We start from the raw sequence: 27962 nt of genomic DNA, 5'->3' as shown, positions 1-27962 counted from the left end.
AGTTGAGTGCCGCCAACGACATATAGCGTTTGTTTGTCGTATTTTTTTTATTGGCGATTTGAATTCATATTTCATCAATCGAGCCTCACGATAGTGTTGCAGAGTCTCTCTGAGCTCAATTGGGAAGATACCGCCCCCTATCGTCTCTCCCTGTGTAACTGCACCCCATTAGTTTAGACTGATGAAGGGGGGGGGGGGGGGGGCAGTTTCCTCATTTTACTTTTCCGTCAAGCCAACTGAAGAGACCAAGTGATCGCCGGCCCTCATAAATGTGTGGATTATGTATTTCCAGCACCCAACGCTGAATCAATAAACGCGATCGATATTTGGAATGGCGATCAGGAATTGGAATAATCTTTTTGGATAACATCTGATCTGAGGTAAGGAATCTATTTTACCAGTCTTGGGATAATCAGAGCTTTTTTCACAGATATATCAACGTGTCCCATATGTGTGTGTGTGTGTGCGATCAGGAAATGAGATAATCGATATTTCAGCCCGCTTCTATAGCGTGCATAAGTACACATCGATAATCTAGCGTTTATTTGAAAACAATTCATAAATAGGCCGAAAAATGACAACGTTTTTGTGTATGCCCGAATATTCCAGTAAATGCCGTTTATCACGGAATCTATATATTTTCCTGAAAAACGAGGGCTTTTCAAAATGCTATAAAACGGAAATGAACAGATTAAAAAACAATCCGTTTCGACAATGTTGACTGCAAACAAGTCAATGATAAGCGACGGGCAGATTAGACACATAGCCATAATTTAAGACAGAGATTATGCGTTCACAACGCTATCATTGAAGTGGGTGCTGGCATTTAACGGGGTTTTACCATGTTCACCAGTGGTAATCAAAGTGTTAATAGAGAACATTCACTCCATTCTTGCCCCACTTTTTTCTCCCAATTTTTTCCTATTTTTCTCCCATCCCAATTTCGTGTTTCCAATTCATCCCTCCCCTGTCTTGAACGTTTCTAGACTATGCCTCCCACTGGTAGGCTGTAGTGAGGATAGAAGCCTTGCATCACGCATCCCCTCCGGTACACAAGGAGGCAGCCTGTCGCATCTTTTCACCGCAGCAGCTCGAACTCTGTGGCGAGGAGTAACGCGTGGGAGGCTCACTCTGCCCCCGATATTTCCTGTTTCCGCCGCACCGGCGTCACACACAACGTCCAATCCCCACCCACCGGCTTTCCCACCCTCTAACACTGCCAATTGTGTTAGTATGACGGCCGGCCAAGCCGGTAGCAACGCCGAGAGCTGGGCTCGATACCAGCATCTCCTGCGTTAGTGGCAAGCGCCTTGCCCACTGCGCCACTCAGCCGCCTTCATTCTTGCCCCATTTGAACAGCTAACTAGAGAGATTAACTCATCTGACGCATCGGTGGCAGACGTCGTCCCTTTAATTGCGGCTCTAAAGCGTCTTCTAAGGAAAGAGGTTGAAACGGACCGCGGAGTAAAAACTATGAAAAGTACACTCTTGGAGTCTGTCAACACACGTTTTGCTGATATCTACTCTGATCCCCTGTACTGTATCGCGACTGTACTTGACCCATGATATAAAGATCATTATTTTGATGGAGGGAAAAAGCAAAGCGCACGAGACATGATCCAGGCTGTGTTGGAGGAGAACCCACTTGGAGAGGAGGCTGCTGCGCACAGCACAGGAGACGTGACGCAGACCACAGAAAAAAGGGCTCGTCTGTCTACAGCAGAGGCAGAGGAGGAGGAAGAGGAGAGAGGGGAACCACCCTCGTTGTCTGATATGTTCAACGAGATCATGGAAGAGAATAGTACCCCAAATAGGTAGGCTACTCTGTTGTGACTTGGTTACTTACTGTACTATGTAGGGCTGTACCGAATGCTTCGATCATAATGTTGACATTTGAATTCTAAATCAACATTCGAATTTTTAATACATTTTATTTTAAATTTTTTATTATTATTATTATTATTTTCTATCTGTTTAACCCAATGGGGGTTTGGCTACACTATTATTATAATATTATACATAAGACGTCACCATCACTTTCATACCAACCGTGCCCTTATTGGATTATTTATGTTGATGAAACTGGAGTTATATTCATTAAAGAAAGTTGATTTAATAAAAGAAAAATACTCATTTAATCAGATTAATCACTTTATAAAAATTGAGGATTTAGTTTAAAGTAATTTTTTTTTAATAGACATTCGAAGCTTCGTTCCAATACTTCAATCGAAGCTTCGAATGTTAAAAAATGACATTCGTTACAGCCCTAGTACTATGTGCTACTGAATGTGAGATTTATTAGTACTGTATGTGCTGCTATGTAATATGCTCCAAATCTTGTAAATTTCTTTTACATGTCAGATGATTACATTTTTCTGCCAAGTGATCTGGCATGCGTAAATACATTTGACTAAATCTTCATTATGCACTGTCCCTATTTTAAATAAAATCTTAAATCCTTCTCTCAAACGCCAGGCTGGTGACGAGCTCAACCGCTCAACAGTTAGATGATTATCTCTCAGAAGTACCCATCCCCAGAAGCGAGAACCCTCTTGGATACTGGAGAAACAAACAAGACCGCTTTCCTGACCTGGCCAAGGTGGCACGCAAGTATTTGAATGCTCCATGCACAAGCACTGACAGCGAGAGACTGTTCAGCGCTGCCTCTCATGTGCTTGATGAGAAGAGGAACAGACTTATGGCTGATAAAGCAGAGAAGCTACTCAGTGTTCATTAAAAAGAACCTCCCACTTTTCCTTAATAAGTAGACAAGGCTGGCTTACCATAGGTTTATCATAAGCTTATCTAGTTCTACATGTCTACTCTATACCCACTTTCCTGAACAATTTTCATTGTGAGCTATAGAGCTGCAACGATTAGTCGACATAATCGACAGCGGCGATCATAAAAAATCGCAGACGGGGAATTTTTGCGTCGTATAAAACAAATCTTAGATGCAAATGTTCATTTGTAACTGCAATGCACTACAGGAAGTGCTGGGGGCAGTATCGTTTCCATTGTCTGACTGCATTCTGTAGTAATGGCCCGGGTAAGAAGAAGAAAGAATGCACGCACCCCGGAGCTTCGGAACATGGGTAGATAGTTAGCCATAGTATTGTATTTTTTACGTTAGCTTACATGTTGGAAAACAGAACGTCTCATGGATATGGATAATGCTTGCTAAGCGAACTCTATTGCTGGGGCTTATAGAGGCTGCGGTATGTTGTTGTTGTATGTAACATTAAACAGCGCCAAGCTACAGCGTTGCTGCACGCTATTTCAGTTATACCGAGGCTGCGGTATGACATGTTGTATGTAACGTAACGTTAGCTAAACAACAGCGCCAAGCTTACAGCATTGCTGCTTTTATATACACATATACTCAATGTGGCAGTGTGTGGCACAATCTTACTTAGCTAGTCAGTCTGCAAAAACACGACACTCTGTGCTAACGTGAGCTGTCTGTAGCCTAGCCAGCCAAGTTCCAACTAGCTTTCCCATGGTTTAACGTTAATGGCATTATGCAGTACATCATCTAAAATAAAGTTTCACACATACACACACACTCCTCTCACACACAGTAAGCAAAAGACATAGAAGTCTGTCTGATCTGTCATCCTCCTCTCCTCTCCCCCTACAGCTGTTCCAAGTCACCCTACTGGACCAAGTTACATCCCCATCAGCTGCGGTGCTGGGGGCAGATGCTGCTAACTATTTTCTTTCTTTGTTTACATTTAAACACTTGCACTTTAACACTTTGACTGCCAGGAACCGTCTTTAGACGTCTTTGCTGGCCATGCTAAAGTTGCCGGAGGACGCGTTACGTCGTCCTTATATCAATATTTCAAAAATCTGCGATCGGATTCATATGTCCCCTCCGCTGGCCTGAGATCCACCAGCAGGACCCACTGAGCTCTCTGGCGGTTCAGGAGCGCCATCTGGTGGCCGATCGGCGCAATTGCCAAACAGGATGTTGCATAGAGGTTGTCCTAGACGTCCGTAGTACTTCCGGGCGCTCGCTATAGGTCATGGGACTCTGGCTCGTCACGCTACACGGTGATCGATTGGCAATAACACGATAAACAACATGATTTGGACGTATATACCATTATACAAGCTGGAGATGGACCGGGTAAAAATATATCCCATAATGATAAGATTTCTACTCGACGATGATCGCCCAACGGCGCGCGGAGACTGGGGTGAGTTTCAGCGTGTAACGTTACCGTCTTCGATACTAACTGCTATTATCAACATTTGACCCACATTAGATGATTGGTATAACGCTGCCCACGGAATTATAAACGCCCCCTCGCCCATCCGGTCAACATCAGATGACGTGTAGTAACTTCTAGAAGTACGTCTAGTTGGAATTTTTTATATCGCGCTGATTGCCATCAAACTGTATTTCATCATCAATATAATGCATTTGGGGCTATATATCACGTTCTGGAGAAAGCTGCAGAAAGAGATGAAAACATACTTATACATTAGACCATACTTTACTATGAATATGTGAATGAAAAAGTTTAACGTTGCTACACAATGAACAATACATATAGGACTTTGAATGGGCCCTAATAATGGCAATGTAGCAATAGAATTTAAAAAGTTATAGCCCTGCAAAGAAGGGGACTTTCTCCATAGACAAATAGCGCTGGCAATCTATGGTATATCATGAATTTAACCTTAGGCAGCCAAAGTGTTAATTTGTATTATTTTATTTATTTATTTAGTTATGATTGATTGTTGTATTGTATTTATGTTATTCAAATACATTTTGATTTAAGCAAGTTGCTTAACACTTTCAGTGCCCAGCAGGGGGCGCACATTTAGTGCTTGAATGCCCACCATCCACTTCAATGTTAGCATTAATATCGCCTAATCTATGTTTTAAATTATGGCTATGTGTCTAATCTGCTCGTCGCTTATCAATGACTAATTTTCCAGTCAACATTGTCGAAGCGGATTGTTTTTTTTATCGGTTCATTTCCGTTTTATAGCATTTTGAAAAGCCCTCGTTTTCAAGGGGAAAAAAAAGAATCCGTGATAAACGCCCTGTACTGTAATATTCTAGAACGTTGTAATTTTTCGGCCTATTTATGAATCGTTTTCAAATAAACGCTAGATTATCGATAGTATATGTGTACGTATGCACGCTGGTGCCGTGCCGCAAGCTGAATATCGATTCTCTTAGTTCCTGATCGCTCGCAGTCAAACAGCCATATCACATATAGGGGAAAAGCTTATATCTCTGTGAAAACGGGTCTGATTATCCTAAGACTGGTAAAATAGATTCCTTACCTGAGATCAGATGGTATCCAAATGGATTATTCCAATTCCTGATCGCCATTCCAAAAATCGATAATTTTATTGATCCAACGCATATACTGTAAAACACATCCATTTTCATCCATTTTCATTGAGTCCAATCCAAAAGGGTGCAGGGTTAGAAATTAACGGGGGCTTGGGGCAAAATGCCCTCGAAAATTGACCAAATGCCCCCGAATATCAGTTAAGGGGGGCAAAAAAAGCCCCCGACAGTTTACTAATTATATATATAATTATATATATGCTCTACAGTGCGAGCATTTCCCTCGTATTGCCCCTAATAATGTGTGTGTGCAAACCGGAAAAATCATTTACTTGCAGTGTGCGAGACAGACAAGTGATTGTGAAGAATTACAAAACAGCTCCGCTGTTAATAGTTCAGATTGAAACTGGACTGAAATTCAGTTTTTGGGTGGAATGTTTGTTCCAAGGAGGAGGGAGGCGGGGCCCGCTGCGTGTTACAGGCACTTGAGAGGTGCTGCGAACACAGAGAGAGCGCTCTGCTCTCATCAAGCATTACACTGCTATCTTAACGTTAGCAAGCTAAGCATCTGCATAGCGCGACCTGGCTGTGTAACGTTAAGTAACTTGTGTTCGGCGGGGAAAGACCATTCCATTTGTAACACAACTCCAAAAGAATAACATCCAAATCCGATCCCGATGCGCATTTCCTTCATTCCACAGCGCTGAGCGTGCAACGTATTTCATTGATCGATCTGGCCAGAGCCTATACTCACAAACGTTGCGTGTGTGGGGTTTTTCATCAATTTGAAACAAGCCTCTTGACTGTTGGAATTAGGGATGTTAAAAATAAAATATCTAATATTGTTATTCAATATTAGACATTCATTGATCCAGAGGCAACCGGTTATTATATCAAGACAACAACACAACTTGCCCTCACTCAGGGACAATAATATGTAATCTATTTAGATAGAGTATGTATGTATTATTTACAGATAATTGAAGGTACCTCAAAACATGAAACCAAGCCATGATGTCACACATCGTGTGTGTGTGTGTGTGTGTTACTTGAACAATTGTCACTGTGCTCCTAAATGTCTGTGTGCTCCTAAATTTGTATTTAGATTTTATTTATTAACATTTTATTTAGGAGCACATGTGCTCCTTGGGAAAAAGGTTAGTGTAGAGCCCTATATATGGAGACATTAACATTACGTTATCAAACATAGGGACGAAGACTGTAAAAAAAAGTGTCAACAATGTTTTATAATCTTTGTTAATTTTCATTATAAAAATGTTGTGCCCCCGAAATACAAAAAAAGCCCCCGAAAAGCAATTAAGGGGGGCAAAAAAAGCCCTTGAAAAAAAATGTTAATTTCTAACCCTGAAAGGGTGCATTACCATCTGGGAGACGATAGGGGGCGCTTTTTTCCACATCTGAGCGCCTGGTGGGGCTGGTTTACCAACGGTAGACTCGGTTGATGAAATATGAATTCAGATCGATAATAAAAAAAATTAAACGACAATTCTCGTGATGGGCATTCAGGGGCGGGCTGATAACACGAGATATCTCGTGATGTGCATTCAAAGTGTTAAGATCCAAATTCAAATGTTTCATGAGTCATTATTTTTATTTGCTATGGAATCATGTTATGTAAGGGATAATGTATAGCTACGAGGTCATTGTCGCAAAATAATTGACCGACACTGCGTTCTGGAACGCAGTGAAGGTCAATTATTTTGCGACAATGACAGAGTATAGCTATACATTATCCCGCTTATTACATGGCTAACTCGCCAACAATATACCTAATTCATTTGACATCATAGACAAGACGAGATCAAATGCAGACGCAGTTGTTCTGTGGCTCCTCTGTCATCGGTGGCAGGTGTGGACTTGATTTAACCTGATGTAGTGCAGCTGTGCGAGATAAAGCTGGGAACGAGGTTATAGCTTTCGTGACTGTGATCAAAATGCTTGATTGTGATTGGTCAATAGCGCTCTGTTACCCCTAACAGCGGTCATTATTGCGCGTTACCCATAGCAGCGGTCAATTATCGAGAAATAATTGACCGCTGCTAGGGGTAACGGAGCGCTATTGACCAATCACAATCAAGCATTTTGGCGAATGTTAAAACGCCATGTAATAAGTTAAGTTAACTGTTAAGGCAGAGGGACTGGACAACAGGGTGACATTCACAGGTGTGCAGACTTGAGCATGTGAGGTAAAACATGCACTGGAGCCCGGAAAAGGAGCCGTGCCCACTGCCCACAGGAAACAGAGATGGAGGGTGTGACAAAAATAATCGTTAGTAGACTAATCGAAAAAATAATTAGATTAGTAGACTACCAAAATAATCGTTAGTTGCAGCCCTAGTGAGCTATAATTCACCATCTCAGGTTATCATTAGGAGGAAATGACAGCAGTGTTCAATATATTGTATTTTCGGTATCTAAATGATACAATGTTTACATTGCTCATGAGGACAGACCACCTTATTTGCAGATTCTTGAAATTTTATTTGTAGGGTGTAACGATGCGACCTCACAACAATTAAATTCGATTACGATTCTTCAGGCAACGATTCAATGCATCATGAAATCTCTTCATTTGACCACGATTCGATTAGATACATTTTCTATCAGTTAATTCCCCAAAAAAACTTTTTATACACAAATGTGGCTGGGGGAACTGATTCACTCAGCATGAATGGACTATAGGTCAAAAAAACAATAAAAAAAAAAACATAAGAAATTAAATTTTTCTCTTTTTCTAAAAATTTCAAATCGATGCAGTTGAATCGTCACATTAGGATCGATGCATCGTTACATCCCTATTCATTTGTAATTGATTGTGGATGTTGTATCCAGTTTGCACTTTATGTATCTAAATGATACAATGTTTACTACTTTGCTTATGAGGACAGACAGCCTTATTTGCAGATTCTTGAAATTCAAATTGTAATTTAATTTGTAAATAGTTACATTGATGTGGATTTATCCAGTTTGCACATTTGTATGCATGCACGTATAGGTGCATTTGTTGTTGTTGAAGGCCCGGCTGTTAGTCTTTATTTACACAATTTTGTTGTAGGCCTACTGACCTAGAACTTTATACAGTTTTAAAGCACCTTGGCTTTGTTCTGAATGCACGTTGTTGTAGTTATCCTACAGAGAAAAGAAAATATGAAAAGAAAATGCACTCGACTTTAATGCACATTTTGAGAAAATGTTTAAATTGTACAATCTTTCAGCAGTCAGTCTGGAATTAATGTATGCATTCAAATCTGCTGAATAAATGTTTTATGGACCCATAATAGTGATTATTATTTAAGTTAAGTTTTGCCATAATCATGTCTTGTGCCATAATCGGGTAGCTGAACAACATTGGTAAAAAATAAATACATTATATATATATATATATATTATATTAACCCATTCTCTGCCACCACTTTGATCATCCTAAACCCTTCTCTGCCAGCGCTATTTGTCTATGGAGATGTTCACCTTCTTTGCAGGGCTATAACTTTTTAAATTGTATTGCTAAATTGACATTACTATGGCCAATTCAACATCAATTATCTATCGTTCAGGATGTAGGAACGTTTTACTTTTTCATTCACACATTCATACGAAAATACAGTCTAGAGTATAAATATGTTTTTATCGTTTTCTGCAGTATTTCATAGAACGTGAGATATAGGCATACATGCATATATTAGATTATCAAATGCAGTTTGATACCGATCCATGCTATATTAAAAATGTAAACTGTACATGGTCCTAAACGTTATGACTGATCATCTGCGGGGTGAACGGAGGGGGGGGGGGGGTCGTTTATAATTCCGTGACCGACGTTAAATGATTTATGTAGTATGGGTGATATATTGATCAGAGCAGTTTGTATCGAAAATGATAAAGAAAAACGCTGAAACGCACGTCCGTCTCCTCGTACCGTTGGGCGATGAGAGTGGAACAAACCGATCCCAGTTATGTGGTGGGGATCGAGGCGATCCAGTTCCGGTTTGTATAATACTAATATACGCCCAAATCATGTTGTTTATTGAGTTATGGCAACGATCCATGTCCACGGTGTGTGGATTGAGTCCCGGGACGATAAACGAGTGGCCGGACGGAATTAGGGGACGGACCGAACTGAAACGGGCATTTCCGGTTTGGCAACTCGCCGATCGGCCACCAGGTGGCGGTATTGAAGCGTTGCAGAGTTGTGATGGCTCCCGCAGCATATGACAAGGCTCCGTGGGTGAAATATGAATTCCATGACGAAAATATGAAATATGACCTTGAAACACGCTGTACAGCGATATTGGCAGACAACGCATGGCGGGCACAGACAACGCATGGCGGGCAATAACGCTGAACAGCGATATTGGCGGGAGATGGGTTAATCATATTTAGCCTTTCGGCATTCGGCCAACTGTTTCCTATTTTCGGTATTCGGCCAAGAATTTCCCATTCGGTGCATCCCTAGAATAAACCAATTTACCGGCCACAGACTACATCTAGTGGCGAGTCCTTTTATAACTAACTAGTTTTATAGACTAGTCATTTTCCACCATGGACCAGAAGCTACTACGGTTTCCTATTGCTAGGTTTTTAGTAGGGCTGGGCGATATGGCCTAAATATGATATCACGATATTTTCTGACCTTTCGGCGATACACGATACGCATCACAATGTTTTTCTTTTTTCCCCCAAAATTCATTATGAGGCTTACCAAGACAGTATTTGAGTTTGCAAGCTAACATTAAAGACAAAATAAAATACCCATGCATTTAGCATTTTTATATTATATGTTAGATTTAGATTATTGGATTATTAGATTATATATTGCATATATTTAGCAATGAGATATTATATGATTTAGATATGAAATATGATGAATTGAAAATGGGGGACCCTGATGTAAACGAGACGAAAGTCTTTCTCTGGTCTGCATCCTCCAGTCCGCTGTTGACTGTTGTTGTATTGAGCTGTACTGTATTGTACCCATGCTGCAATCTGTTAATAACGTTCTATATGCTATATGAATTGAAAATGGGGGACCCTGATGGAAACAAGACAAACGTCTTTCTCTGATCTGCATCCCCTTAACAATTGTATGTATTGAGCCGTACTGTATTGTACCCATTCTGCAATCTGTTAAATAAAGTTTTCATTCATTCATTCACTCATTCATTCAGTCGGCAAACAGAATCATTTTGATTGACAGTCGCGTCTGCCAATTACGTCACATCGCTTGCACCCGCCCTGCTGTTCTTAGCACCAATCGGCAAGCGCGTATTCATTTTTTACTTCCGCCATTGGAGAGCTCAATGACAATAACAATGGCAGCGGTAGCTCGCCGCGGCCGACGTTTAGCTTTTAGCTCCGCAGAAGGACTAAACGACTGGAGGCATAATGATTTTACTGCAACGGATGTTATAATAAAAGCCTTTCCATACATCTGTCTGATTGAAAACTTTATTAACAGACCGCAGAATGGGCACAACTGAGTCAGCACAGGCTGAGATATGAACGACTAATGCTTGCTATATAGGTCGACCTCGGTCGTTGCTATGTAAATACGCTAATGTTATTGAAAGTGTAACTATATAACGTTAATGCCACAAAACTAATGCCTTTGTTATCATAAGTAGTAACTTTTGATGCAGTAGTGTGTGTGTGGGGCGGCGCTGTTCAAAAGTGTCAACGTGTGGACCAGATTGACGCGACACAAGCCTCTTGGGCAAAACATCACGATATCCACGATACGTTTAAAAAGTGTATCGTTAATGAACTGTACCCGATATTTATATAATATCGTCATATCGCCCAGCCCTAGTTTTTAGTGAGTTGTTCCTTTTTTTTTTTTTTTAAACTTTGACCAGTCACCTGGTTCTTTTAGCGTTTATCGCTTTTTCTTCTCATTCATACTTGGTCAAGTTCGACCGACAGAAGCAGGCTGAAAGGGTTCAGATGGGGGGGTAGACACTCTGGGAAAGGCACGGCTGCCGTCCGGGATTCGAACGTGCTCAGCCCCAGATCCGCGCGAGCGCGGTTGTCCACGGCGCTGAAATAGCACTCGCGGTACGTGGTGAGCTACTGGAGCTCCCCTAGTGAGTTGTTCCTTATCTTCATTGGGGAAAGTCTGGGAGTGTTGCATATTTGGATTTGTATGGTGTTTATTTGTTTTTGATCTATTGTGATGTTTCTTCTAGATTTGTACAAGACGACTTGTACAGCCCATGGGGGCTATTCCATGTGATCTTGGGATATATATACAAATACATTTGATTTGATTTACTGACTATAAAACAAGGCAAAGCGGCTGCTGACCTGGATGAAGCGCTTCAGCTGGTTGTTCTGCTGCAGCAGCTGAGTCTTCTCCTGCTCCAGACTGAAGATGTAGTCGGATGTCTGCTGCAGGATGGCCGCCTGGCAGAGACAACCCCGAAAAGGTAAAAAACACAATAGTTATACACACACACACACTGCAGGTTTCAACAAGTTAAATCGAAGACTTTTTAATACCACTTAAGAGTAAAATCGAATACTAATTTCACAACCATACTAGCGAAAAAAGAAAAGAAAAACACAGCGACACTTAACTGGCGGCTGCACTTGGGCGCCAATTTAAATTCTCACGTGTTCCATACAATCTCACGTGTTCCATACAAGCTCTCGCCAGACCCACAAAGCTCCCGGTAGCCCCGCAAAAAACAACAACTTGAATACAAAAACATAGTGATGCACGATATATCGGCCGCCGATATAATATCGGCCGATATGGCAGTTTTTTTTTTACACATCTGTATCGGTCCGATATCAAGATAGGGCCGATATTAAAAAATATATAAATATTTTTTTTAACTTTTTAAATATTTTTTACATGTATTTACATTTATCTTTTTACATTTGGCCTTAAATAGTTTCAAAATATCAGTAATTTCTGAAAATAAGTTACAAAAGTAAAAAAAAAAAAAAAAAAAAAAAAATATGCATTTTGGAAAATAGCTCTTTATTTGATTATCATAAAAAAGTGTTTTCTATACAGAGATATCGACATCGGTAAATATCGGTATCGGCCAGAACAGCAATATCAATATCGGTTATCGGCATCGGCCACAATTTTCACATCGGTGCATCACTACAAAAACACATCATATTTAATATAATCTCATCTCCCGAAAGCCGGGCTCCCCCCAAATAATTGAACACCTGTGCAAATGACATTGAAGTATACCTTTTAAGCAGTGGTGGAAGAAGTACACAGTTCTTTTACTTAAGTAAAAGTAGAAATACTTAGATAAATGAGTACTCTGGTCAAAGTAAAAGTCCTCTATTCAAATTCTGCTTAAGTAAAAGTAGAGAAGTATTTGCTATTGAATATACTCCAGTATCTAAAGTAAAAGTACACATACACATTCTACATGACGTTTGTGTATCCATTGACCTCTATAGGTTATGATAAAGTGGTATGTGGTCCAGTTATGCTGCTCTGATTTAGGGCTGTCGCGGTATGACATTTTCCCACCGCGGTTGTGTGTGTGGCTAATCACAGCGGGATGTGGTGGTACCGCACTTCTATATTTTTTTATTATTACGACATGCAAGTTTACCCACGATCGTGATTAGACAAAGATTCTAAGGTCGTAGGAGTCCTGAAACTATTTTAAACATGTTTGATAATCGATCTATTTGTCCCTCAACGTTCTGAATGTGATAAAAGTAGTAGGGTGTTGCCTGCTCCTTTAAGAGTGATGCATTGTGGGATATATACTGTATATGGCTCTGGTCTGGTCTACGCAAGCAGCCCACACATCCCTTCTCCAACTTAAAACGAACGTTATTTGAGCGAACATTTAACGTTATAACACTATTTTAACGTTAGTGAATTTGAATGCACATACATAGCTAGTTAAATATCACAACTCGTGTCATTGTTCATCATTGGGGGAAACTAGCCAATAGCTAACGTTATAGATAGCTAGCATATAGCTAAGGCTGTCTTAAATACTTCGAAGCTTCGTTCGATGGGCTTCGAATATGAAAATAAAATTTGATTATGTAAAAAATAAATAAAAAATGATTACTTTTTTATTTTTTTGTTTGTTTAGCAAAATCAGCTCTGCCTCTCTTTGTTAATTACAACAAGCAATGCTGTTTGTTATTTAAGATGAGGTCGGACTCTGCACTGACAGATTTGTGTTCATTGTGCTGCTTTTATAAAGCCTCAAATGACTGCTTACAATATTTCATGGAAGCAAAGTAGGGGTGGACGGTAAACGGTATACGGTATAAACGGTATGAATTTGCTTTTTAATGTATAATAACCCTTTAATCGCCGTTGACGCTTTTCAGCGTCATTCCCCGCCATGCTTATTCTGCCGATGACGCTGTACAGCGTCATTGATATCAATATTTCAAAAATCTGTGATCGAAATCATATTTCTCCCCCGGAGACATTATATCTACTGGTGAGACCCTATCAACTCTCTAACGCAGGGGTGGGCAATTATTTTTCCCGGGGGGCCGAATGAGCAACTGAAAATATGTTGGAGGGCCGGGCCAAAATTCCAAACTCAATTATGCATAATATACATTTTATTTATATATAAAAAGCAGTAAATGGCATTGTTTTGACCCCTGGTAAGAGTGTATGTTATTATTTGGCTATTAAAGGTGAGGTTAGCTTTCAAAAATATCATTTATTCAAATAGAATTTATTTCCAAAATGATAAACAAAATGTGAAACATTAATAACAAAGGGTATGTATGAAAAAGTGCTATACAAATACAGTTATTATTTTGAGTTTCATATACTATTGAAACAAGGATTTTCTTAGCTTTCTAAAGACATCACATCATCTTATAGCCAAAATAAACAAGACATGTCACTGAACTGTGTAAAGAAAAGTGTCCCAGTAGCCTTTTTTACTTTACATGCCTATATTAAACATTTAATGTTTTCAGAACTGTGCAAAAAAAAGAAAAAAATATATCAAGTGTCCCATTTCACTTGTTATATTTCCACATTTTAGCGTTCTTCAGCTCTTTTTTTTTTTTTTTCATTCAGTGTGATAAATCCAGTCTCTGTTGAGCTTTAACAAGTCCATCAAAGTCAGGTTGCATGTCTGAGGTGGAGATGCGAAGCACAGCTGCCAGATGTTCATCAGTGAGAGAGGATCTGTACCTGGACTTGGTAAACGTCATGACTGAGAATGTCTGTTCACAGGTGGATCCAAAGAGAACCAACATATTCTGAGCATGTAGAACTGCAGAGTAGAACTCTAGCAGTGATGCTGACTTAAAGTGCTCTTTCAGTAGTGAATCAGACTGCAGGTCAATGAGGTCAATCAGTGGGTGCACTATCAACACTGCAGGTAAAGGGAGAGGAAACCAGCTGCATTTCATCCTCAACCTTTTTGAAATCTTGAAAACGCCTTGAAAATTCATCATGCAGTGCTCCCAACATGGATGAGTACCTGTGCCGGTGATCAGCTGATGGTTTGACTTCTTTCAGGGTTTTCATGTGTTTGAGATTGTTGCTGCCTAGTTGCCTTGAAATTAATTGCAACTTTGTCATGAAGGCTTTCACATGGCTATGCATTTCATGAGCAAAAATGCCCTTGCCCTGCAGTTGTGTGTTCAGTAGGGATGGGTACCGTTCACATTTGAATCGATACTGGTACCCAACAGTACCCTTTTTCTGTACTTTAGTCTCTAAAAATGTAATCTACCTACCTCAGTTGTGAAAAAAGAAATCCAAACTTCAAATAACCACACTTTCGACCGTTTTCGGCTTGCCCCGACTGCTTTGTTGTTGAATCAAGTAAAATCCTAGGTAAGCGTATATTGTGCGTGTGAACGTTGACATGAAAAGAAAAAGGGAAAAAAATAATAATAATAAAATGTAAAAAAAATAAAAAATAAAACAATTATTATCATGTAATCTTTCGCGGGCCGGTCAGAATCATCCCGCGGGCCGTACAATGCCCAGGTCTGCTCTAACGGTTCAAGAGCGCCATCTGGTGGCCGATCGGCCGCTCGCCCAAACAGGAAGTGATGCGGATGAAGTGGTGCTCACCCATATTTCGTCCGGGCACTCGCTATCATTAGCAGGACTCCATCTTGACACAATGGATGGCGATCGGTTACCAATAACTCGGTAAACAACATGATTTGGACGTATATACTATTATACAACCTGTAAATGGATCGGATATTTCGACATCCCATAATATAATTTTTTTTGTTCCACGCTCATCTCCCAACGGCGCGAGGAAGCTACGGTAAGTTTCAGCGTTATTTTTTTAATTTCTTCGATACTAACTGCTCTGATGATCATATCACCCACACTAGATGAATGATATAACGTTGCCCACGGAATTATAAACGACCCCCCGCCCATCCGGTCAACATCAGAGCATACGTAGTAACTCCTAGAACCACCTCCAGTTGAAATTTTTTATCTCGCACAGATTCCTACCAAACTGTATTTGATCATCAATATAATGCATTTGGGGCTATAAATCAAGTTCTGGAGAAAGCTGCAGAAAACGATAAAAACATACTTATACTTTAGACCGTATTTTAGTATGAATATGTGAATGAAAAAGTATAACGTTGATACACCCTGAACAATAGATATAGGACTTTGAATGGGCCATGGTAATGTCAATTGAGCAATACAATTTAAAAAGTTATAGCCCTGCAAAGAAGGGGAACTTCTCCATGTTAAATAGGGCTGGCGAGGGATGGTAAATTATGAATTTAACCCCGGCGATCAAAGGGATAATATTTTTTTTTTTTTTATCATTATAATTTGTTTATTTCGAAGCTTCGAATTAAAATCGAATCTCGGCCCTGAAGCTTCGAATTCCAAAAAAAAATCGAAGGTCAGCCCTACATATAGCTAACGTTATAGATTGCAAACAAAGCTAACGTTATCCAGTTGACATTACAGATCATAATATCTATGATAACGTTAAGGAAGTGAGAGTAGGGAGGGAAACGTTAATGTAGTCCAGAGTGTAACGGTAGAGAGAGGCAGCACTTCATTTGCGTGTAACATTAGTCAATAACATTGAGCAAGTTACATGACCGGCACTTCGGCCCGGGAGTGTTGGGAGAACGCTCCCCTGTACTCTACTGCAGTTCAGATTAACTCTTTCAGTGCCACTCACGTTTTTTTTATAGGTGGTTGCTAGCCACTCACGAGATTTCTCGAATTTTTTATTTTTTTTTGCGATCTGAACAATTATTGCATCACCCGAGCCTACCCGAGTATAGCCGAGGGGCGCCGACAATCACTGTGGAAAAAAGCGCCCCCTGTCGTCTCCCAGATGACATAAGTGATTTTGGAATGGACTCAATGAAAATGAATGGGGAAAAAAATCCGGTACTCCACATTTTCCAGTTCACTGATCCAGCCGGGGTTACCACAGTTCATTCTGGAGCCTCAGAACCCTGCGGATCATAGAGATCTACTGTGTCGCGTTGGATCCATACACTTATCGATTTTTTCGAATGGTGATCAGGAATTGGAATATACCAGTTGGATACCATCTGATGTCAGGTAAGGACTCTGTGTTATCAGTGGTAGGATAATCGGAGTAAGTTTGATGAAGTTATAAGCTGTTTTGTGAAATGTCTTCTTTTGGTTTCATTGTAAAAGTCCGAGAGGAAATCAACGGGGCGATTATCAGTGCACGGCCGTAATGTGCGTGCGTGCACGTATAATATTGATCATCTAGCGTTTATTTGAAACCGATTTCATAAAAAGGCCGACGAATATCAACGTTGTGGAATATTCCACTAAAAGACGATTTTCATAGAATGCTCCAGAATGAGCAGTTTTTTATATCAAAACGGGGGCTTTTCTAACTGCTCTGAAACGGAAACGACGCGATAAAAAAAGAATCTGCCTTCACAGCACTGACTGGAAAATAGTATTTGATAATGCGATGGGCAGATTAGACACATAGCCATAATTTAAAACATAGATTAGGCGATATTAACGTTAACATTGGCGCGGATGGTGGCATTCAAGCGGTAAAACGGAAAACCAGGCATGGCATTGAAAGAGTTAATACAGGAAAAGGTATACATTGGGGGCTCGAGTCCGGGATATGAAAATAAATCCTGATTTCATCTGCGAGTTGTAAACTGTATGGAAACGTGAAGTTAGCTCATGCTACTGGAAAACGGACGCCTCGTCATTAAATGAACCGAGTTAAAAATGATGACGCCCCTTTTATTTTACCCGCGGTTGTCTGTTCTACATCCGCGGGTGCCTTGACACACCGCAGGATTGCGGTGATGCGGTTACCGCGACAGCCCTACTCTGATTAAAGGTCATGTTAAAGTGGTATGTCGTCCAGTGATGCTGCTCTGATTAACACTTTGTATGCCCAACCCGAGATTTCTCGGGTTTACCCCCCGCAGGTTGAATGCCCATAACGAGAATATTCGTTTTTTCTCGTTTTTTTTTTTAGCGATCTGAATTCATATTTCATCAACCGAGTCTACCGTTGGTAAATCAGCCACCCCAGGCGCTCAGATGTGGAAAAAAGCGCCCCCTATCGTCTCCCAGATGGTAATTCACCCTTTTGGATTGGACTCAATGAAAATGCATGGGGGAAAAAAAACCCGGACTCCACATTTGACTTCTCACGCATGTAACCGGGGCCGATCAGCTTCATGCTGGACCCTCAGCACAGCGTGTATACGCTGTTTGACAGTATACGCGTGGGATCAATAAAAGGATCTATTTTTGGAATGGTCGATCAGGAATTGGAATAATCCATTTGGATACCATCTGATCTCAGGTAAGGAATCTATTTTACCAGTCTTAGGATAATCAGACCTGTTTTCACGGAGATATAAGCTTTCCCCCTATATGTGATATGGCTGTTTTGACTGTGCGAGTGATCAGGAAATAAGAGAATCGATTTACAGCTTGCGGCACCAGCGTGCATACGTACACATATACTATCGATAATCTAGCGTTTATTTGAAAACTATTCATAAATAGGCCGAACAATGACAACGTTCTAGAATATTACAGTACATCAGCGTTTATCAGGGATTATTTTTTTTTCTTCTCGAAAACGAGGGCTTTTCAAAATGCTATAAAACGGAAATGAACCGATAAAAAAACAATCCGCTTCGACAATGTTGACTGGAAATGGGTCATTGATAATGCGACGGGCAGATTAGACACATAGCCATAATTTAAAACATAGATTAGGCGATATTAACGTTAACATTGAAGTGGTTGCTGGGCATTCAAGGGGGTAAAAAGGAAAACACGGCCGGCTCTGAAAGTGTTAAAGGTTATATGTTAAAGTGGTATGTGGTCGTTATGCTGCTTTGATTACGTACTCTTGAAGTTGACATTTTCTTTATCCACTTTTTCTCCCCATTTTCTATTTTTCTCCTATCCCAATTTCGTATTATCCAATTCTTCCCTCCCCGGTCTTGAACGTTGCTAGACTATGCGTCCCACTGGTCGGTTGTAGTGAGGACAGAAGCCTTGCATCACGTGTCCCCTCTGGTACACGAGGAGGCAGCCTGTCGCATCTTTTCACCGCAGCAGCTCGAACTCTGTGGCGAGGAGTAATGCGTGGGAGGCTCACGCTGCCCCCGCTACTTCCGCTGCACCGGTGTCACCAAACCGACCTGTAGGAGTCGCTGTCCACAACGTCCAATCCCCACCCACCGGCTTTCCCACCCTCTAACACTTGCCAATTGTGTTAGTATGAACGACCGGCCAGCCGGTAGCAACGCTGAGAGCTGGGCTCGAACCCAGCGTCTCCTGCGTTAGTGGTGAGCGCCTTGCCCACTGCGCCAATCAGCCGCCCTACATTTTCTATAGGGATGCACCGATATGAAAATTTGCCACCGATACCGATTGTTCAACTAACACAATCGGCCGATACCGATATTTGTGGCAAAAAATATATAATAATTATAATTCTTTTTCTTATATATATATATATTTCTTATGAAACTACTGTATATTTGTATGTCTCTAAATGTTTTGATTAATTGAAAATGGAGGACCCTTATGTAAAAAAGCCGAAAGTCTTTTTCTGGTCTTCATCCTCCAGTCCACTGAGCTGTACTGTATTGTACAGTATCTTGTATTGTAGTGTATCTGTCAATAAAGTTTTCAATCAATCAATCAGACAAATGTATAGAAAAGCTTTTATTATAACCATATAACAAAACATTATATTATTGTTTATGAAAATGTTTTAGCCCTATGCTTGACTATTATTTTAGGCATGGCAACAAATAAAATAATAATAAAATGAATAAATAGAATATTAAATAAATAGGCTACACGTCTCTCTTTTTGTGTTACAAATTGTGCTCACCAATATGAACATAGGCCTCTTTACTTACTTAAAAAAATGAAACGTCAAGAAATATGTTTATGGTATTAATTCCACCATGCCATGTGTGTTTTTATTTTATAATGCTCATGAGTATTGCTGAAGTCTAGGGGTGCACCGATGTATCGGTCGGGTATCGGTATCGGCCGATAAGTGCCTTGTTGACTGCAATCGGCCTATAAGCTCGAATGTGCCGATGGCAGTGGCCTATAAATATCCATCAATTTGTGTAGCGTCAAAAGACAAAAAAAAGTTCACTTGCGACCTGCACAACGCCGTCCCCAGTCCCCCACACACACAAGCTACTGCATCAAAGTTACTACTTATGATTAACAAGGCATTCGTTTTGTGGCATTAACGTTATATAGTTAGTGTTACACGTTCAATAACATCAGCATATTATTTACCCGAACGTAGCAAGCATTACGCGTTCATACTAGCTCAGTTCCTTCCGTTGCTCATAGAGCCCTGAGTTTTACCCATTCTGCAATCTGTTAATAAAGTTTTCAATCAGACACATGTATAGAAAGGCTTTGTTTTATTATAACATTCGTTGCAGTAAAATCATTATGCCTCGTTTAAGTCATCCTGCGGAGCTAAAAGCTAAACGTCGGCCGCGCCGCCATTGTTGTTGTAGAAGTAGAGCTGCCGCGATTACCGCATTACCGCGGTATCGCTGTTACATCACGGCCACCGCAGAGTAGGCTGAATACCGCGTCACCGCTGTTTTTTATAATAATAATAATAAAATACCCTCCTCTCGTTGGGCTTGCGGCTCTGCAGATATACCCTACTCGTCTATCGAGGTTCCAAGCGACCCTATTGGGTACCAGAAAAGTCACGTGAAACATTGCAGACCACTGATTGGTCAGAAGAGAGACGCGTCACACGTTTTTACGTCCTGAATGTCAGGTCATCACAACACGGCTAATAACGTTAGCTTTAACTCTCCGCCGGAGTGGACTATCATCGCGCCTCAGGAGTACTAAACGAGACATAATGATTTTACTGTCTGCAACGAATGTTATAATAAAAGCCCTTCGTTCTATACACTTGTCTGATTGAAAACTTTATTAACAGACCGCAGAATGGGACAACTCAGCACGCTCTGAGCAAAGAAAGGAACTGAGATATGAATAGAGTATTGCTTGCTATGGTCCGGTAAATACGCTGATGTTATTGAACGTATAACTATATAATGTCAATGCCACAAAACGAATGCCTTTATTATAAAGTAGTAACTTTATAGTAATAATAATAAGAAAGGGTCGGGGGGGGGGGTAACCAGCCCTGCCCGCGACACCGAGTGAACTGCGCATCCGTGTTTCACTTTCAATAACTAATGCGTGCTTGCCGAATCCCAAACAATATTCATGCTGCAAAGTCATCCTCTAAAGATAGACATTTAGACTAGAGGCAGGCTATATGCTATAAAGAGTAGACTACTACTAAAAAAAAAAAATGCATTCAAACGTTTATTTTTTTATTTTTTGTGTGCGTGCGGTAAAAACCGCGGCGGTAGGAAATATTTTGCAAATTTGTGCGGTAAGGAAATAATCAATACCGCGGCAGCTCTATGTAGAAGACCTCTCGTCAAAATCAATGGCGGACAAAAGCGGAAGTAAAAAATGTATACGCGCTTGCCGATTGGTGGTAACAGCAGAGGCGGGTGCAAGCGGTGTGTGACGTAATTGGCAGAATCGACTGTCAATCAAAATTTCATTGGTTGAGAGCTCTGGTTGAGACAATAGTATCCAGCTGCAGCCCAGCCGGTAGACCATACTGGGATAACTAGTATCTAGCTGCAGCCCTGCAGAACATACTGGGAGAGAGATATTTCTTAATGTTTCCTTTTTTTAAGTAAGTAAAGAGGCCTATGTTCATATCGGTGAGCACAATTTGTAACACAAATATACAGTAGTTAAAAAAAAAAAAAAAAAAAAAAAAAAAAAAAAAAGATATTACCAAAAGAAAAGATTTTAATTTTTTTTTGCCACAAATATCGATATCGACCGATTGTGTTAGTTGAACAATCGGTATCGGTGGCAAATTTTCATATCGGTGCATCCCTACTGAAGTCTGAGTCATACAATACTCACTGGCTTTCATAACAGACTAACTTGTCTTGCTCAAGACTTAGCACTATCTCTCAACCAAAGCAATGCAACAGAACAATTTTGATTGACAGTCGATTCTGCCAATTACGTCACACCGCTTGCACCCGCCTGTGCTGTTCTTACCACCAATTGGCAAGCGCTTATTCGTTTTATACTTCCGGGAAGTCCGCCATGATTTTGACGAGAGCTCAATAACAAAGTTAATAAAGTTAGCTCCCCGCGGCCCACGAGTAGATTACCAGCGCTCCACAGGAGTACTAAATGAGGCATAATGATTTTACTGCAACGAATGTTATAATAAAAGCTTTTCTATACATTTGTCTGATTGAAAACTTTATTAACAGATTGCAGAATGGGTACAATTCAGTACGGGCTCTCTGAAAAAAAAGGAAGGAACTGAGATATGAATGAGTAATTAGGGCTGGGCGATATGGAAAAAAATCATATCGCGATAAGGATATGATAATTTTATTTTATTTCTCGATGTCGATAATTATCGGATTGTTATAAGTATAAATTTTTTTTTAAAAATTTAACAACAGTAACAATAATAAAAATCTTTTTTTTTTAAGGGGAGACACTGCAGGTGAATAGGGTAAAATCTTTTACTAATAGATATCACAATTAAACTTCCCCAGTTGATTAGTTATATTAAGACAAGACTTTTTTGTATTACAAGTTTTCTGAAATTGTATGTTTAAATATGCAAATGAGGCATGCTCTACTTAAATATGCACTAATTTGCATATAATTCCAGGACAGAAATCTGAACATTGGATAAAGCCATTTTCAAAATTATAGTTTCATTTTGTTGACATATTAGAGCCAAAGGTTATTACAGAGGGGATTTTGGATATCTCTTTTTATCACTCCATAAATCAGAAAATACTCCATTCAGTCAATTTTTATGGTAAAATTCCATATTTCGCCATGTTTTTAGGAATAAAATGTGATATAAATCAGGGTATGAATGCGATATCAACAAACCCTTCTGTAAATACCTTCAGAACATAGATATGAATAGAACTGGAAGGTTTGGTGTATGTGAGTGCTACTGAAGTGGAGATTTCTGGCTCAGAGTATGAGGAAAAACTCTTAAAACTAATTTTTGGGAAAACGCCTTCAAAGTTCTGTATGGTAAAATGCCATACTTTTTTTTTTAAACAGATATTTACAAACACAATACCTAATCAAACCATTAGTAATAGACAACCTAAACACATGCCTGATAACTGAATAGTAATAATAATGATGTTATTGAACTGAACAGAACTACACACAGGCTACAAACAGTGTAGTACAGTGTAGTACCCCCTAATAGGCAAAAAATATTTGAATAGATATCACTATGAAACTTTCCCAATTTGTTATGTACATATAAACTAAGAAAAAATATATTGCAAGTTTTCTGAAATTTATGTTTATATATGCAAATGAGGCACTTCCCCATTAAATATGTGCACATTTATGGATGCAATAAGGCAAAATGATGTAAAATAAACAACTAAATGTGTGTTATTGACGTTTTATTGTCACTAGTTTCATAGAAGACATGTTTAGGAAGCAAAATATAACAAAATCTCAAAATCAACAAAAAAAGTATATTTGACTTCGCGTTAAATTTCGATATTCGATATCGATTATTAAAATATATCGCGATATTTATCGTTATCGTTATATCGCCCAGCCCTATGAGTAATGCTCGCTATGTTCGGGTAAATACGCTGGTGTTATTGAACGTGTTACTATATAACGTTAATGCCACAAAACTAATGCCTTTGTTAATCATAAGTAGTAACTTTGATGCAGTAGCTTGTGTGTGTGGGGGCGGCGTTGTGCAAGTCGCTTGACTGAAACTTTTTTCAAAGTTTGAATGTGTGGACCAGATTGACGAGACACAAATTGATGGATATTTATCGGCTACTGCCATCGGCACTAGGGATGGGTACCTTTCACATTTGAACCAATACTGGTACCTGTGAATCGATACCGGTACCCAACGGTACCTTTTTTCGGTACTTTAGTCTCAAGAAATTAAATGTAACTACCTCAGTCGTAAAAAAAAATCCAAACTTCAAATAACTACAATTTCGACAGTTTTCGGCTTGCCATTGCTCCGACTGCTTTGTTGTTGAATAGAGTAAAATCCTAGGTAAGCATATATTGTGCGTGTGAACGTTGACACGAAAAGAAAAAAATGTAAAAAAAAAGGTAAAATAAATTTCGGTATCTCACTTGAATTGATACTCGGTAGTACCGACGTGTTTCGGTTCGGTACCTCAAAAGTACCGAATTCGGTACCCATCCCTAATCGGCACATTTGAGCTTATCGGCTGACAGGCCGATGGCAGTCAACAAGGCACTTATCGGCCGATACCCGACCGATATATCGGTGCACCCCTAATTTTCTATTTTGTATATATTATGTTTTCTATGCAAAATCTTTTTCTTCAAAGTAACTAGATGGGTTCAGATAAATGTAGTGGATTGAAAAGTGCAATATTTCCCTTGAAATGTAGTGGATTAAAAGTATAAAGTTCCCTAAAATGAAATGTACAAGTAGCTCGAAATTGTACTTAAGTACAGTACTTGAGTAAAAATACTTACTTGTTTCCACCACTGGACATGACAACGGAAAACTCTTCGACTTTGGCGTTTGTCCGACATGCTCACTGATCGTTATATATACGTTAGGGCTGGGCGATATGGCCTCTAAATGATATCGCGATATTTCTTGGGCATAATCACGATATATATCGCAATATTTTGACATTTCCTCTAAAGCACTTAAAAATGCTTGATTTAACCCTTTGATGCATACAGTCACGCCAATATGATGATTATAATAAGTCCCTGCAACATATGTTTGCATTATTAAATCATGAAGATGCTTTAAAAAATAATTAAATGAAAATGTACTAAGAGTAGTCTACTGACACTAATAAAAAAAGACAATTTATATAAAAACTCTTGGGTGCCTAAGACTTTTGCACAGTACTGTGTTTTCTATCCACTTTAGCCAAACACACACATTTATATTATATATATATATATATTAGAGGTGGGCATAGATAATTTTTTTTAATCTAGATTAATCTATCTGCAATCCTGGATTTAATCTAGATTAATCTAGATTAAAATGGCTAAAAAAAAAAAAAAAAAAAAAATGCCGAAGGCATTCAAAATATGTGTGTTCTACACAAATAATGACCAGAAGTAAGTCCTTACTTTTTCTTTCCTCCTTATGTTACACCATGAGCCCATCTCCCGTTTCCAAAATGCATTACAGACTATTTGAAAAAGCAGTTTTGCTATGATAATTGGAAATTAAATATCAAAATAATGTTCAATAAGATGTACTTGTGTTTAATAAGTTGTTTTATTCAGAAGTTAACACAAATAAATAATATTACCAGTACAGTATCTAGCACACTCTCAGGTGCAAAACAGAAAGAAGCATTTCAAACTTGAACTATGTGACATGGCTTGACTCAATCAGTCCAATCTCTATGTCTCCTTCTTCCACCAGTCACTCAGGCAGACCAGCTTGTTTTATGTAGCGATGTCTACTTATAGTGCCTATAATATTTTTCCCGTTGGGTGCCAATGCAAATCAACTGCTCCAGTGGAGTTGCTCAGTGGCCAATGGTGTCAACTGTGGTTGTACTGGGCAGCTCCCAGGTGTGAATGGAACTGTGTGAATGTGAAGCAGGGCGTTCCTGAAAAAGAGCATCTGTGCTCAGCGAACCTACCCTGGGTAAATAACTGTAAAAAAAAATGTAAAAAAAGAAAAGATTTTATTTTTTTTAGATTAATGCGTTAATTATATTATCACGCGATAATAGTATCGCGTTAACGCAGCACGTTAACGCCGTTAACGGCCCAGCTCTAATATATATATATATATATATACAGTGTGAGAAAATAATAATCACACACAAAGGGATAATGGCTTATAGCAGACTTAATGATTTTAGAATATTTCAGATAATGAAATTAAATGTTTATATCATCAACTATCCAGTTAGTATTTATTAGGGCTGACCCCCATTAGTCGATTAGTCGACTAATCGGTCGAAAGGAGCCGTAGTCGACTGGCCAACCTCTTAGTCGAATATACAAAAAAATATTTATAATTATTATTATTATTTTTTTTTTCATCACTTTCCAAAAGAAAAGAGGCCTAGAAGTGTGGCTAACGCTAATGGCACGCATACCAGAGGCTAACGGCCTACGAAAACAGGCACAGAGGCACTGAAAGAAGATTTTACCCATCTAATGAACACACTAGACTAGACAAATATCAAGATGCATCCATCAGTGGACCAATTGCATGCTTTTGCAGAGGACAAGAAGCCTTCAGTCGACTCCTTCAGACATTAAGCACCCCCCACAGCCCAAATGGAATGATTTTTAAAAAATTTAAAATATAAACGGCAAATTTTGGCCAATCATAGTCGACCATCCAAATCCTTAGTCGGGGACAGCCCTAGTATTTATACTGTAACGTTTGGCTACTTTAAATCATTGAATGTAGAGAGAGCGAGAGAGGGCGAGAACGCGCAAGAGAGCCAGCCCCCCCCTCGGGTTTTGTCCTAGGTTTGCGTTTTGAGCGTCTAAGGCTGCGGTTACACACAGCTGACACGGGTATTTTCGTTTCGTTTTCAAGGTCAGTTTCGCTTTCCAGAACGCAACGTAATGGCAGGCAAGTTAGACATTGGTTTTGCCTCCTGAGCACAGTGATTTAGTACAATGCCAAAGCAGTAGGTGGCGAACATGAAGGCAATTTTCAACCAATCAGAAGTTGAATGTGCCAATACACTTCCTGCAAAAAAAACAACAAACCACCATCTTTAAATGCCTCGCGTGAGCCATTTAGCCAATGTAGCATTTATTTTTCAGCAAAGAAAGTGCAATAAACAAAACGGATACATTCACTGTGTGTTCTGCCTCTCATTTGTTGATGAAACAAAACTATCAACACAATTGACCACCAAGAGCGGATAGTAGGGCTGGGCGATAAAACGATAACGATAACTATCGCGATACAATTATTTCCTCGAAATAAACATGAAACGTGGTCGCAAAGTTTCGATATATCGATTTTCCAAGCTTGGATATGAGCACACGCATTAACAACCAATCAGTGAAGGAGATGGCCGACAGCGGAAGGAGACCCGGAAGTAGACCCGGAGGTAGGACTCAGTAAACAAGGCTGGCTAGGCTAATTAGCTTGCACGGCACTATTTTACAGTTTACCTGCCGAGTTGGTGTGTGTTTTGAATTCTGAGGGTAACTGTTATAGTAGTGTGGGGTATACGGTGGATGTCGTTGCAATGTATTGGGGCGGAACAGAGTATTTTATGGTCATATTTAGTACATTGTCATGGAATACACCGCTCGGAAACGAGGCTGGCTAGGCTAATTAGCTTGCATGGCGCTATTTTACAGTTTACCTGCCGAGTTGGTGTGTGTTTTGAATTCTGAGGGTAACTGTTATAGTAGTGTGGGGTATATGGTGGACGTCGTTGCAATGTATTGGGGCGGAACAGAGTATTTTATGGTCATATTTAGTACATTGTCATGAGATACTCCGCTTGCTTTGGCTAACTGCTAACGTGCGTGGACTGATGACGACATCAACTCGACTCTCGAGACATTCGCAGCAGCAAAACAAGTATATTAATAGCCCGTCCATCGGCGCCGGGCATAATAAGTTAATTAAACTTGACAGACATTATATCGACGATAATTATCGATATCGAGTTATATGAAAATAATTTTATAATTTTATCGCGATAACGTTTTTGGCCATATCGCCCCCAGCCCTAGCGGATAGTTTAGTCTCACAAAAACATCGTTGCCGATTGTTAGCTTATGTGCTAACGTGATAGGGATATGCCATTATAAAAGTATAGCATTGTGGCTAGCAGCTTGGTAACGTTAATGCTAGCAGAATGAATGGATGTAAACTTTATTTAACAGATTGCAGAATGGGTACAATACAATACGGCTCAATACAAACAATTGTTAAGGGAATGCAGACTGTTGTAGCTTGGACTGGGCTCCTTATAACAATAACTTGACAACAGATGGTAGCTGCAGCTATTTGGGACGCGTCTATTCGAAAGGCAACCGGAGCTC

General features: G+C 39.7%; 1 protein-coding gene across 1 annotated transcript in view; it reads right to left on the bottom strand.

The window, feature by feature from the left end:
- Positions 1–27962, bottom strand: part of LOC311231868 (transcription factor AP-4-like) — a 77751-nt gene that overhangs the window by 14783 nt on the left and 35006 nt on the right. Inside the window, exon 3 of the mRNA XM_084318493.1 lies at positions 11636–11734. Coding sequence (XP_084174619.1) covers positions 11636–11734 — 99 coding nt within the window. The remainder of the gene's footprint in view (positions 1–11635; positions 11735–27962) is intronic.

Source organism: Notolepis coatsorum, assembly GCF_963971535.1.
Source record: "Notolepis coatsorum genome assembly, chromosome: 7".
Classification (NCBI taxonomy): Eukaryota; Metazoa; Chordata; class Actinopteri; order Aulopiformes; family Paralepididae; genus Notolepis; species Notolepis coatsorum.
Note: the sequence above shows the minus strand (reverse complement) of the source record. Positions and strands in the feature narration are given on the sequence as shown.